This window comes from Durotheca rogersii (assembly GCF_024521655.1).
Source record: "Durotheca rogersii strain YMJ 92031201 chromosome Unknown GGS23scaffold_29, whole genome shotgun sequence".
NCBI classification, from domain to species: Eukaryota; Fungi; Ascomycota; class Sordariomycetes; order Xylariales; family Xylariaceae; genus Durotheca; species Durotheca rogersii.
Window position 1 is genome coordinate 110,362 of NW_026251260.1, and position 13,175 is coordinate 123,536.

General features: G+C 59.2%; 2 protein-coding genes across 2 annotated transcripts; one reads left to right on the forward strand and one right to left on the reverse strand.

The window, feature by feature from the left end:
• The first annotated feature begins 610 nt into the window (after nucleotides 1-610).
• On the forward strand, nucleotides 611-3,389 carry GGS23DRAFT_614746 (uncharacterized protein). The gene is made up of 2 exons (XM_051520672.1): nucleotides 611-1,686; nucleotides 1,764-3,389. The coding sequence occupies exons 1-2, from the start codon at nucleotides 1,008-1,010 to the stop codon at nucleotides 2,804-2,806; spliced, it is 1,722 nt and encodes a 573-aa protein (XP_051368434.1). The 5' UTR covers nucleotides 611-1,007; the 3' UTR covers nucleotides 2,807-3,389.
• A 954-nt stretch (nucleotides 3,390-4,343) lies between these two features.
• On the reverse strand, nucleotides 4,344-7,085 carry GGS23DRAFT_607326 (vacuolar segregation subunit 7-domain-containing protein; the record flags this gene model as incomplete). The annotated part of the gene is made up of 2 exons (XM_051520033.1): nucleotides 4,344-5,860; nucleotides 5,978-7,085. 2 exons carry the CDS (start codon nucleotides 7,083-7,085, stop codon nucleotides 4,344-4,346), a joined length of 2,625 nt encoding a protein of 874 aa, XP_051368435.1.
• Nucleotides 7,086-13,175: the final 6,090 nt, after the last annotated feature.

Here is a 13,175-nt window from a genome sequence, read left to right on the forward strand (position 1 = left end):
TCCGTCCGACTGCTACTACCATTGCTGCTGTTGGTCTATAGTAGATATATAATGCATACACACACACTTCCCCCCCTAGACCAGTTACCCCGGGCTAGGCTGCATCTATCGACTCGACTCGAGCCTTACCTTGCTTGCTTCCAGTCACTGTGCCAGCTGGTAATTGGCCGTGGCCGCATGCCTACATGCCGAGGCGGCAAGAAGAGGACGAGGGGAGGGAAACTATCGAAGTGATATCTGAAGGGGGTTGGGGGAGTTGACCAGAACATCGCGTGAGCGCGAGTAGACAACCTCCAATACCCTGGGCGTCAACTTGAGCGACTAAGAATCGTCGCATAGTTGGGGGCCGAAAAGCTAGCGTCGCTTACCGCCGCCGTCTAGGTTTAGATCAGGTTTCCCACCAGGCAGACTGGAAGGAAAAACAGTATGAGTCCTAGGGAGGAGGAACATTATACGGGGGTGGGAGAAGAAGTGAAGAGAACAGGGACTCGTCTCCGCTACATACCCAGATTTAAAGGGAGACACGACACGATAGAGAGACGGAGCTGCTAAGAGTCTCGACGGCGCACTGTAGTCGACCGGCCTTTCTGTTCCTCTCTCATCCACCCGAGTCCTCTGTCTATCGATCTCATTCTCGTTCTTACTCACACATACTCTCTCTAGGTAATTATACAGACGTACACGCACACACGCACCCACTTTCTCAACTGGCTTACACCTACAATATTCGCCCTTGTCTTCTTACCCTGCTCACAACCCCAATCGCAACGTTGGACAACGGCAAACAGCCACCTACCATCCGAAAGAGGCGCCGACACTTCGTTCCCCGGGTGCGACCGCGTAATCGGCGCCGATACCGGATTTTCATATACCTACATACATAATTAGGTACTCGTACTATAGTAGGTGTAGGTATCCATACACCTACGCAGAACTCTCCCAACAGCCCCTCTCACCCTCACCACCAGCAGTAAGCAGCAAACCCACCACCACTCCTCTCGCCCACGATGGACGACAACGGCGGCGGCATCAGCAGCCCGGTGGACACGGCGAACCTGGCCGCAGCGTGGCTCTCGTTCGCGGTGACGGCGGCGGGGCTGGGCGGGCTGATCTCGCAGGCGAGCGCGATCAACGAGAAGCTGGACCCGTTCCGCGCGACGCGGACGGCCGAGTACCTGGGGATCTGGTTCCGGCGGCAGGCGGCGTTCCCGTGGTGGCGCATCGCGAAGCCGCCGCCGCAGGGCCCCGTCGTCGCCGCCGGCATCGCCGCCGGCTTCTGCGGCGTCTCGCGTCTGCACGTCACGCGCATCCCGCTCGCGCCCCCCGGCCGCGCCGGCTGGCCCACCGTCCTCGCCATGTTCAATGCCCGGCCGCGTTCCTCCTCCGAGTCGGACGGCAGCGCCGGCTGGCCCACCGTCCTCGCCATGTTCAATGCCCGGCCGCGTTCCTCCTCCTCCTCCTCCGAGTCGGACGGCAGCGCCGGCGACGACGGCGCGGCCGCCTACGCCGACAGCTGGGGCCACCTCGAGCGCCGCCCCCTCAAGCGCTACCAGGCGGCCGCCTGCATCGTCATCTCGCGCACCACGCTGATCACCATGCTGGTCGCGACCAACGGCCGCGCCGTCTTCCAGTACAGCGACGCGTCGGGGTTCCGGGCCGGGTACGCCTCGTACTGCGGGCAGTGGTGTGTGTCTGCCCCCCCCCCCTTCCCCCCTCCCTAACTCCCCAGCGAAACACCGCTAACCCCGTCTCCCCCTGAGCAGACATCACCTGGCCCATCGGCCAGGAGGCCGTGGTCAAGTTCGCGGCGCACGAATCGCTGGGCACGGCGGAGCAGCTGCCGCGCAGCTTCATGCAGCGCGTCGACCGGTGCGGGCAGATCGCCGCGGGCGTGATCCTGGTGCCCCCCTCGCCCGCGGCGGCGGACAGCGACGCCGACGAGCGCCCCTTCGCGCTCGCCTTCCCCGGCCGCCGCCCCGCCGGCACCTACCAACTCGAGCACATGGCGCGCGGCTTCCAGGGCGCCCACAGCGGGCGCCACCTGTACAACATGATGGGCGGGCGGGCGCACGAGGTGGACTTCCTGGCGGCGCGGCCGGTGCCGTGGGACGCGGTCGACGTGGCGCAGCAGGTGTCGGCGGCGGGGCTCGTGCTGCGGCTGCCGTGCCGCGACCGCGACCGGTACGGCGGCAAGCTGGACGTGCCGGCGGGATTCCCTGGCGGCGGCGCGGCGTGGGTCGTGGTGCCGCCGGCGGAGGAGGCGCTGCTGCGCCGCGCGCTCGACGGGCTGCCGTGGGTGGCGCTGTCGTGGAGCGCGCACCGCGGGCTGCGCGACGTGCTGCTGGCGTACGGGCGGCCGACGATGGACGCGCACCGGGCGCAGCTGGCGGGGCTGCTGCGCGGCGCCGCGGCGCGCCACGCGGGGGCCCTGCGCGCGCGCGGCTGGGACGCGGCCTTCGTGCGCGACGCGATGGCGCCGATGGCGGCGGCGGCCGTGCTCGCCGGCCCCGGCGGCAACTCGGGCGACGCCGTACGCGTCGTCACGGACCTGGCGGCGGTGGCGGTGGCGGCGATGCCGCCGGCCTCGGACGCCGCCCCGCGCGAGTGGTCCCTCGCCCAGCTCGACGACGTGCGCTTCTGGCGCGACCGCCCGCTGCTCCGCGGCACCGCGTTCCGCGCCCCGCGCGAGACCCCGCTCGACGCCGCCGGCGTCGTCGCCTTGACCAAGCTCTTCGTCCTCGAGTGGAGCCAGGAGTTCGACTACCAGCTCTACCACCACCTGCCCATCTCGCTGTACTTCGCGTGAGGCGGGGCTGCGGTTGGGGCGCTTGGAGGGAGTGAGACCCACGAGGCCACGGCGTCCCACGCCGTGCTTGTAGGCTCTACGACGCGCTTGTTGCTCTTATGGCTGCCTACTTGTTTACAAGGCAGACGAGAGCATTCGCTCTACTCACAAGCCTCCGGTTCGCCGTGGCTAACCAGCCGGCTAGCACATATATACGTATTTGAATCAGCCCAGCCCAGCCCAGACACGGCCGCGGCATTGTGAGAAGGGCTCTAGGAGCAGCCGTGCTAAGCACATCTCCGTCTTGCCCCCCCTTGCCGCTTAGGTAGGCCCCTTGCCAAAGAACAAGCAGCCGGGGCCAGCGGGCTATCCTGCGAACGGAGAGGCTTGTCAGAGGAGACAAGGGAACTCTGCTAATGCTGCGGTGGTGTGGTATACTTGTCGACCTACCCCTACCCTACCAGCCATCGTGTTGTCAGGAGGTGGATAAGGAAGGTTAGGGATAATTAACCGCGATCAGCTAACCTAACACATATAAACCCTAGTGTGGCTGGTAGCTTTACACAATAAACAACTCCCGATCGTCCCACGAGGCCCCCACGTCCATGATGTGATATCCATGATGTGATACACCGCCTCTCGAACGTAGCGCGCCGCAACTACTATTAGCCCGGCAGCTGGCTGGTTCGCTAGCTTTAGACGATGGCTATCCTAGTAGCTCATGCTGTTGTCCTCGTCCGGACTGCTGGGGAAATCCCCGGTAGCTTACGCTATAGGTCGTGGGTATATACACATGGCACATCATCACAGGCACGCAGTTCTCGACGACTACAAGTAAAGCGTCTGGTAGAGAAGGAAGTTCATTATCTACCGGGGAGAAACCCGGCCTATCCGTAGTATTAATTACTTTAGTAGCAAATGGGGGTTTTTTTTCTCTCTTTCTTGAGCTGCTCTCTCTCAATGCTATCGTAAGCCGTCGCAAGTGCAAATGCTGGACCCGTCTGCTTTGTTTCTGGTTCTTGGTTGTTCTGTTCTGGGTATCTGTCTGAGGGGAGTCGCCGCCCTCCGTCTAAAAAAATTGAAGGTTCAAGTCGTGAAAAAAAAACCGCGCCGATCCATTTTACCATCTCCTGCGCAGAGAAATGGGAGGGGGCAGAAAAGAAGAGGCCCTTCCTCTCCCCATCGCAGAGTTGTGTCTCTTGAGGGGGGGGACCTATGCTTTTCGTATCCATCCCATGCAAGTGTAGTCGAGTCCAACCTCGCGCGTCGCAATGCCTCGTTTTGTGTTGAATACTCCCAAATATTCTGTTCGTATCTTTGGGAAACCAATGCCAAGCAGGTAAACATGGCCATGTTTACGACCTGCGACTCCAAATCCTTAGGTTGGTGCAGGCGAACATCACCGCCCGAAAATACAAAAAAGAAAAGGCGCAAGACAAACCCAACTCCTGGGCTTCCATAATGCTCGCGAGTGCCGTACTCCAGTCGATATACAGAATCATTAAGATACAAAGAAGATGGGAGATTGTGGGCGAAGAGTGCCCTTGTCGTGGGTACGTCACGGTACCCCGGCCACCGTCTGGTTAGGCCGCAGAGACGGGTTGTTGGCAGAGTTCGGCTTCACGGTAGTCTTGCCGGAGATGGCCACGTTCCTAATCCGCTGACTAAGCGGCAGGGAGTACTTGAGGACACCTTTGACAATCAGGGTAAATTCGTCGGCGATGATGCGTTCCCATCGCTCAGAGCCGCTCTCTGTCGTGTTCCCGGGTCGGCTCAGCCGTAGGGAGCCTGTGGAGGCGGAAATGCCGGATTGGAAGAATGAGCCTTCGTAAGTCAAGGGACTGTCGAATGCGAGGATGTTACCCAGACGCATGTTCGGCGAACTATCGTCAGAAGGAGGATTGGGAGGCGCGTCACCACCGCCAGGCAGCTTGACAATCGGCGGATCGTCTCTAGAGCCGTCTAAGGTGCCGAACGCGTCCTTGGGACGTCGCCACCACTCCGAATCCGTGCCGGCATGGGGTGACTTGGCAAAGATCTCGAGATCGGCCGAGTCGATCATCACGACGACTACGTTGGGGTTGTGTGCCCTCACGGTGATGTCCATCATCAACTCCTGTTCACTAGCCAGGACGTTGCCGATCTTGACCAACTCGATGTCGGTGAGAGGCTGCGACGTCGCAAACATGAAGGCGATCGCTCCCGAAATGACGACTAACAGCATCACCGTGAGGACCAGGCAGCTCGCAAACCGGTTCAGCAGCGAGGGAGCTTGCCGGTACGTCTGCGCTTCGAGGTTTCTGGAGTGTCCGCCGCGCCGAGCACGGGCAGATCGGGTAGACCTGACCGTACCGCCAGGCATCAGAGGGGCCCTCTCGTCGTCGGCGCCGGTAGTAGTGTCGTCCATGTCGTAACCCGACAGCGCCATCTGCCGTTTATTCTGAGTCGACCAGTTCCGGCCGGCGAACCTAGGGCTCGGAGGGTTGGATGGCGGCCTAGCGCTATTGCCCGAAAATTTCGACCTGGCCGCGTTGGGAAATGGGGACTCGCTGCTGAACAACGAGAGGTGATTGCTGCTATTGTTCCGGCCCCAGCGGCCGGGGTAGTGGTGGTGGCGACTCGTCCCTCGTGCGGAGCCGGCGTTGCTTTGGCCGCTACCTCGACCGTCGTCGTCCCCGAATGGGCCTTCGTTTCCGCTGCAAGTGTTGTAAGTATTTACGAATTTCATGCTCTTCTTGACCGGCACAGTGGGCGCGCTGCCCTCCAGCACACTATGGATCGAGCGCATTCCGTTGCGGTCGACCTGGCTCATCATCGAGGTCGCGCTGGGGGTGCGCGAGTGGTAGCGGCGAGGGCGATCGCCGGCGTCGGGCGGGTTAGAATCGTACACGAAGGTCTCGTCCGAATCTGAAGAATTAGCCGCCTCCTCCACCGCGCTGGCAATCTTGGCCTCGAAGATATCGGCTTTCGAGGAAGCTGGACGGATTCCCGTGGTTAGCAGATTACCCACGTGTGCAGTGATACTCGTAGTTTTCTTAACCGTTGGCTGTGATCGCGATATGGGTTGACCCCGAGCTGATCCTTGGCCGTAGTAAAGGTAATACGGATGAAGGAGTGTTGAAATCGACATAGCCGGTCTCGTCGGGCAACTTTGCCAATGCTGGTATCTCATAAGAAGACTGTGTTGCTCACCATTGCCAGAAGGGACGGCGGGTGCTTTTCTCGTCACCCTCTTCTTCTCTTTCTTCGCTTTGATCGTCTCCGAACTGGGCTTGCTTCTCAGGTTCCCGCTCGCGCCCGCGCCGCCCGTATTGGGGGCTAGCGACGGCGGGGGCACGTACTTGACCTCCTCCGTCTCGACCGTCATGTTTTTCGACGAACTCTCGGCCGAGGTCGGTCCTCTGCCGGTGAACCTCAGCGTCGAGCTCGATCGCCTGCCCTGGAGCGGGGGCGCTGGGGCCGACGTGCTGCTCCGCCTCACGTTCATACGAACGCCTCCGCTATCGCTGCCGCTTTCGCTGTTCGTCGTGTTCTGGTTATTGGGAAACTTCTTGCCCGAAGCTCCGGAGCTCTTGCCTGGTGTGGGTTCCTGGGCGGCGGCGAGCTTCTCGAGGGCAGCGTCGAGTCCTGGCTTCGGCGTATTCGGCTGGCTGACTTCTTGGACGGTCTCCAAAGTCGATGCCCCATTGCCCGGCCCGCGGACTGGGGTTCGCATACCAGACGATAGGTACACTTCTTCGACCTCGTTTTCGGACTGCGAGGCCGATTCTAGGTAGGGAGGAGGCGTAGCTCGGGCACTCGCGGCGGATGTCTCGTGCTCGTTCCTCCGTGCGGAAGAGACTCCCGCTGCCGGTCGACCCAGGTGAGGAGGTGGTGATTTTAGTCGCGGGGACACAGGCCATCGGGGTGCATCGGGTGCGACTGAGGGCTTCTGCGGGGTGGCGGCTCGAGAGGCAGGATCCGGGGCGGACGGGGCAGGAGGGAGTGCGGGTGTCGTGGCGGCGGACAGTTGGTGCCGCGACGTCGCGGCGGGCGTCGGATTCTTGGGTTGAGGCCTCGAGGGGCTCGGGTCTTGAAGGCTGTTCTTACGCGACCTTACCGTGGCCGAGGACGCACGGCTGGTTCGTCCCGACTTCATGGCTGAAGGACGTACCGGCGAGGGCTCTCTCGACTCGGCGGGCGATGCTGTCAAGGAAGTGGATGTCGATGTCCACCTGGATGCCTGGGAATCGATGTTGCCGCCAGAGGTGGTAGAGGTTTCGTTGTCGACGGAATTCAGACTCGACAGGCTGGCATCCATGCTAACGGGATCGGCAGTATTCATGTCGACGCACTAAGTAACTGGCCAGGGAGGTCGGTTTCCGTAGCGAGGGGGCTCAGAGTCGGTGCAGAGAATGGAACCACGTCGATGGGGTCGTGCCACGAAAAGGTCGGGAACGGGATTAGCTCGAGAGAAGGACGGCTGTGCTCGGACGGATGTTGATCATCGTGATGTGGCAGCAGGTTCGCATGCGACTCGCTCCCACAGTGGGCGAAGTGAAGGCCGTATGCACAATCGGTCAACGAATGCTGGTCGGGCAGGGAGAGCCGGGTGCGATTACTGGGCCCTGCGTCTTCCTCCCCCCACTGCTGGCCCTTGCCCGTGACGCCGGCCGGTTCTCGACTCGGGTAGGATGGAACGGCCAAGCTACGGTTGTCCTGCTCCACGGATTGGCGAATGGAGCCAAGGTGGCGAGCAGGTGGTCCACGCCGGATCGGGTTCGTGTCGGACGACGACGGGATGGGGGAACGTGGAGAGTCCAGAGGTTGAGTTGTGGTGTAAAGGACACAATAGGGTAGAGAGTGGTTGCGGATAGCTTGCGGGCGTCCCGCGGCCTATGTACGTAGGTAGAGGAGCACTATAGGATAGCGGGAAGGGGGGGATGCAAGCGTATAGCAGCGGTGGCAGTACGCATGCAGTAAGGCGAGATGAATGAATGGGGAGGCTAGGTAGAGAGAGGGAGGAGAGAGGAGATACGGTATCGGCGCGCGTATAGGTGCTGGGACGGATGCGTGATGACGGTGAAGATATCGGCGGTGCGGTTTAACAGCGGACAGAGAGGAGATGAGACCAGAAGATCTTCACATACGATGCGGACCCGTGGGAGAGTGAGGTGTGGTTTCGTGGGTGTGAGAGGTTGTGTTGACGAGGTTGATTCGGATGACGGATTGGGGGGGGGGGGCGTGGGAGGAAAATACGGGGAACGGAGTTGAGGTAGGTATGGGATGTGGTGTCTCTCTCTCCACGTCTTCGAGCAATCAATTAATTCATTCATTCACGGGGCTAGTGCCTCTCGATGATTAGGAACTCTTAGCAGCTTGGGTACGTTAGGTAAGAATGCATTGGCGGTGGCTGCGTCCAATGCACGACGGGAGAGGAGAGGGTACCTAAAGTACCTGCCCACCTCATACGTATGTGTACTGTGTAGGTGCTGAGGTACCCAAGTACTACATATCGTACCTACCGTACCTACCCAAGGTACCTATGTACACTACATGCATAACAATGGAAGGCAACAATAGATACACAAGATAGGTACCCGCCTAGGTACCTACGTCCCATCCGAACTGGCTGCCGATACTGTTCTCTGTACCTACCTAGGTACGTACCAACCACGCTTTACGTACCTGGGTACCCCCCATTCAAGGCTTAGCCCGAGCGGGTCTTCGTGAGCCCGCAGGCACCTTTTTGGTGGCCAAGTGGCCGTGAATAAGGCATGTGCAGGTACCTACGTACTCGCTCCCATCGCGTACCCAGGTACCTAGCCGCGCAGGAGCCCGGTGGATCCGGGCATTCATCGGTACAGTGCGCAAGGGACGACCCAAGACGAGAGCCCTGCGTGAACAGACCTTAGGTACCTCCGGCACACCTGCAGAGAGGGGGCCCGGGGCGTAGTGCTTCAGGTATCTGGCCTGACAGGATTTACCGAGGTGTGAGGTGCCGTTATCGTACAAGACGCATATGCTACAGAGTCGACGAGAAATTCTCGCAGAGGGAGGCGAGTTGCGGTAAAAGAGGACCTCGGATGGAGGGGTGGAATACATACGAGGTAGGTATGGACGCGTACTCATATGCATGTCAGGTACCTACCTAGGGCCCGTAGGCGTGAAGCCTTGCTAGTGTGAACGTCCCAGGGAGTCAGTCTGTCAGTCATCTTGATGCTAGAGGGAAAACGGAAAACGGCCCGGATTTTATCGACCCGAAAAAAAAAAGAAAAACCGGTTGGCCTGACCGTAAAGATAGCCATCCAAATCACTACCTGATTCAGATTCTCCAGATTCTCCAGCTAGATTCCAGATCGGCCTTGGGCAGACGGCCGGCGAATTCTGCTACGTAGTACATCTCTCATGCATGCAGATATTTCTCTCCAGTTCCTGAGGTCGGCCCGGTCTACATCCATTACCTAACGAGAGGAGGCATGTGTTGTACCGACTGCTGGCTCGGGGGACAACCCAGCAGCAGTGGGGGGCGGCGACACACGGCTGGCGGCGGGAGTTATACCTACTGCGCAGTAGGATATGCTAAGTAGAAGAAGCTATACTAGGTAGGTACCTATAGTAGGGTCTACCAGTCAACCTCTTCGCCGCGTCCCATTTTACTATAGAGCCTAAGGTACCTACCGCTACTAGCATACCTGGGACCGTCGGTATGTGGGTACTTGGGCGGAGGGCGGGAATCCGCCTGATGGCATGCATACAACAAGCAGGTTATGCAATATAATAAGCCTGCGCGACTTACAGCTTGTACCTACCTCTTATGTACATACCTACATACATACATACATCCTACTTGTTAGGAGGTAATGGACCTGACGGAACCCGCCGACCAACAGGGACGGCCAGCTAAGGGGCGGTACCTCGAGCTACGAGCAGAGCGCGCTCCACCCCAACAGTTTCGAGTGTCGACCCGAGGTACCGGCTGGTTTGACCGCAAGTTGCCCCTTCTCCCGTCGACGCCGTCTGGCTAGAAGACTGCCATTATATCCACTTGCCTGGATTCCCCGGAGCCACCTCCGTCAGCCCGTCAGTTCTACGTGTAGGCACTCTCCTGTTGTACCCCGGTACATCCCGCCCATCCTCTTCTCTTCCACTTTGCTCCGGTGCGCTTTTTATCTCCTTTCTAGCTCTTTTTTTTTTCTTCTTTCCATCCGAGCTTCCAGACGAAGTCCCGCCCATGTCGCCTCCCTTGGCCTTCTCCACTCCCATCCTCGCCCAGGTCCATGTCTTGCATGCTCTCTCCACACGTTGTCTCGTCCTACCGCCTCTCCTATGACAGTTGAGGAGATCTTGTTTGAGATTCCTGCCCTATGTCTTGCTTCCACTGCCCTCCGACCACTGCAGATTGCATGGCATGGCGGCAAGCAGGCCGGCAAAGCAGAGCATGCGAAGTGGGAGTTGAGAAAGGCGAACGAGCGAAAGCGGCAGGTCTCTTGCCGTGTCATCCATCCGTCTATCCATCCATCCATCCATCCCACCGTCCGTCGGCGCTCTTCCGCCCTCCGTCGCGGGAATATCCAATTACTAACTGTGAGGTATGTACACGTAGGTATGTGTATGCGCATGTCTACGTCCATGCCCAACCTACTCATACGTAAACTTGTCTGCCCTCACACGTATAAGACATGCATACCTGCGTAGTGTAGTCTGCGCTATCACCGTCACATCCTAGGCGATACTGACGAGACGGCCTGTCATCCGCGTCCAACCGAGTAAAAAGGGAAAAGGGAGAATAAGAAAAGGGTAAAAGGAACAGATGGACCCCCCGTTTTCTTCTAGCGTGCGAGCGAGCGAGCGAGAGAGAGAGGGGGAGACGATTGTCTTGCCTTGTCCGGAAGGGGCCCAAGGCGGGGGCGAGCACGAAAGCGACGTCGACCTTGGCCCCCAGTACCAATCGGGAATGACAGACGACAAGATTCGAATATAGCACTGCTACTCAGCCTCGCATCAGCCTATAGCGACACCGCTTCCCCCATTCAAACCCGGCAGATTTCCACCTCTCAGCGGTCGACATGTGGACGATTCGCTACGCACACAAATCCTCTCCCTCTCCCTCTCCTGGCTGGTGATGTCTATCTGACGAGCGTGACCCTCGACGAGCCGTGTAAAGTGAGCGGGACGGTTTACGAGAACGCTCGCTCCCCAACCTAGGAGCAATGCATATGCACAATCCCGGTTCGGAAGAGTTCGTCTGCGTAATTGACGATTAAATGACTCCTTCACCTACCTATGTTCCTGCCATCGCACGTAGGCGTAAGACATGGTGTCGGGATCGTTCTCTTCTCTAACCGCCCTGGGAGGCTTTCCCTTCCCTCAGAGCGCGCTCGCTTTTCGTTTCTGCTCGCCTTCCCCGAGGTCAGAGGTGCCGGCCGCATAGCTAAGCGGCGAATCCCCGGCGGGAAGGGAAACGAAAAGATTAAAAACGAGACGAACAAGGGAGGGGGGAAGAGTTCCCCCTCGTTCGCGCGCGCGCGCGATCCAAGAGCCGAGACCCTTGCCCTCTCGCGTCGGAAGTCTACGGGACGACTCGATCAGGTCTATTCCCACGGCCTGAATTACCATGCGATTGCGTGCACATTAACTCCGAAGAGAAAAGAAAAGAAGAGAAAAGCCTGCTCGTCCAACGGGTCGGCAATAAGGCAGCGCCGTCACCACTAGCCATTCAGGTCTGCTATTAATAATCACCTCGCCCTCGGTCTTCGAAAATAGCCTTAAACCTCACCCGCAGGCGCGCAGAACAGGATCGAGGAGGCCTGGATGGGCGGAGGGAACGATGGATTAGGATGTGGTGCCCGCCGTGGCCTGTCAGACCTCACTTGTGGTAGGGTCTGACATAATAAGCGGCCCGTCCAAACGGGATGTCGAGATCTCTCCATCCCTGTATTGCATCTTCCTCTTCCTCTTTTGCTTGTGCCGCTGGTGGTGTCGGTGGCTCAGCCTACGTACCTACGTAGTAGAGAAAGCCTGCCTTGCTCGGCCTTATCGACTGGGTTGACATGTCATCGGCCACGACGGCCAGCCGGGGGTGGTCAACCCAGTGGTCATCTGCGCAGGAACCCGCGATCCCCATAGGCCTGGTTGATGCCAACGTCCATCGCAGGAGTGTGGGGGTGGCCGACTGTTGGAATCCAACACGTGTTGCTCCCATCCCTCCCCTATTCTCTATCTTCCTCTCATTCTCTCCTTTTTCGTCTTTTTGTATCCCTTTTTTCTTTCCTTGGCACCTAAATCTACCCCCCTTCCCCCCCCTCCACTGCCATCCTCTCCTCCTTTACACCCCCCTCCCCTCCCCATCCCCTTTTTCACTCAACGTTGACTGCGCGATTCAGTAATAAGAATGATGGGGTTAAAAAAAGAAAAGAAAGGTGACGATAGGGGAACTGGCTGTTCAGATGCTGACGGAGGACACCCTCTCTTTCCCTTCCTAGCCTTAGGGGCTTGACACGACTACCCCTGTCCCACACCCCCCTTCTCTCTCTCTCTCTCTCCCTCTCTCCTATCACCCAATCCGTACGTATTCCTCTTTTGAGCCAACTCTCTGGCGACTTAAGTAAGTGTCATGATGACTGTAGGATGCTTGCTGGCGTGCGGGGGGTGACATTATGCCTCTGACTCGGGACGATAGGTTGGTGCGGCTCTTCTTAGTAGTAGGGGAGATAACGACGGCGCAGAGCAACGGCCACGCTCGCTGTTTAATCACTACGTACGCGCGCATATACTGTATGTCTACACATATATGTATTTTTTCACGGCTCGCGTCGCTAAGCGCGTACGCACTAATGATTGCCTAGAGCCGTCTGATCCTTCGGCCGGCTCCTTTTCCGCGCGCGTCCTTTCGACGGGGCCGGACTTAGGTATTATGCCGTTTCTCGTTTCTTTTCTTCCCTCTCAAGGCGGTGTCGTGGTGACTGGGGTGCTCACGAACCACCACATGCGCCCGCCACGGGCGCACTACTCTCTGTCTCTCCCCCCTCCCGGCGCGCGTCAACAAAGCGTAAAACTACCAGCCATTTCCTATCGCGTCCCCGTCCGTCGACTCTAGCAAAGACGGTGAGGGGACATCTACAGGCGGCCTAGGCTAACTTATTACTTACTACTGCTGCCGCTGCTGTCAGCGTGCGACAAAAAGACCTCTCTTTTCTCTCTAGCGTCCCCTCCTCCATCCTCTTAACTATACCCTAACCTACCCACCGCGTGCACGCGCCCGAGGCGACGACGACCCCGCACTTCACGCCGCCGGGGGGGCGGTGTCCTGGGACGGCCGCGGTTTGGTCCTCGAATCGGCAGACGCCATGGCGGGCCCGCCTAGGCCCGGCCAGGCAAGGCCCTTCGTGCCGCGTCCGGAGGCGGGTTG

Bases quoted from the DNA above. Each gene is read 5' to 3' on its own strand.
- GGS23DRAFT_614746 (XM_051520672.1), top strand. From the start codon at position 1,008: ATGGACGACAACGGCGGCGGCATCAGCAGCCCGGTGGACACGGCGAAC. The intron at 1,687-1,763 runs GTGTGTCTGCCC...CCCCCTGAGCAG, and splicing joins CTCGTACTGCGGGCAGTGGT to ACATCACCTGGCCCATCGGC.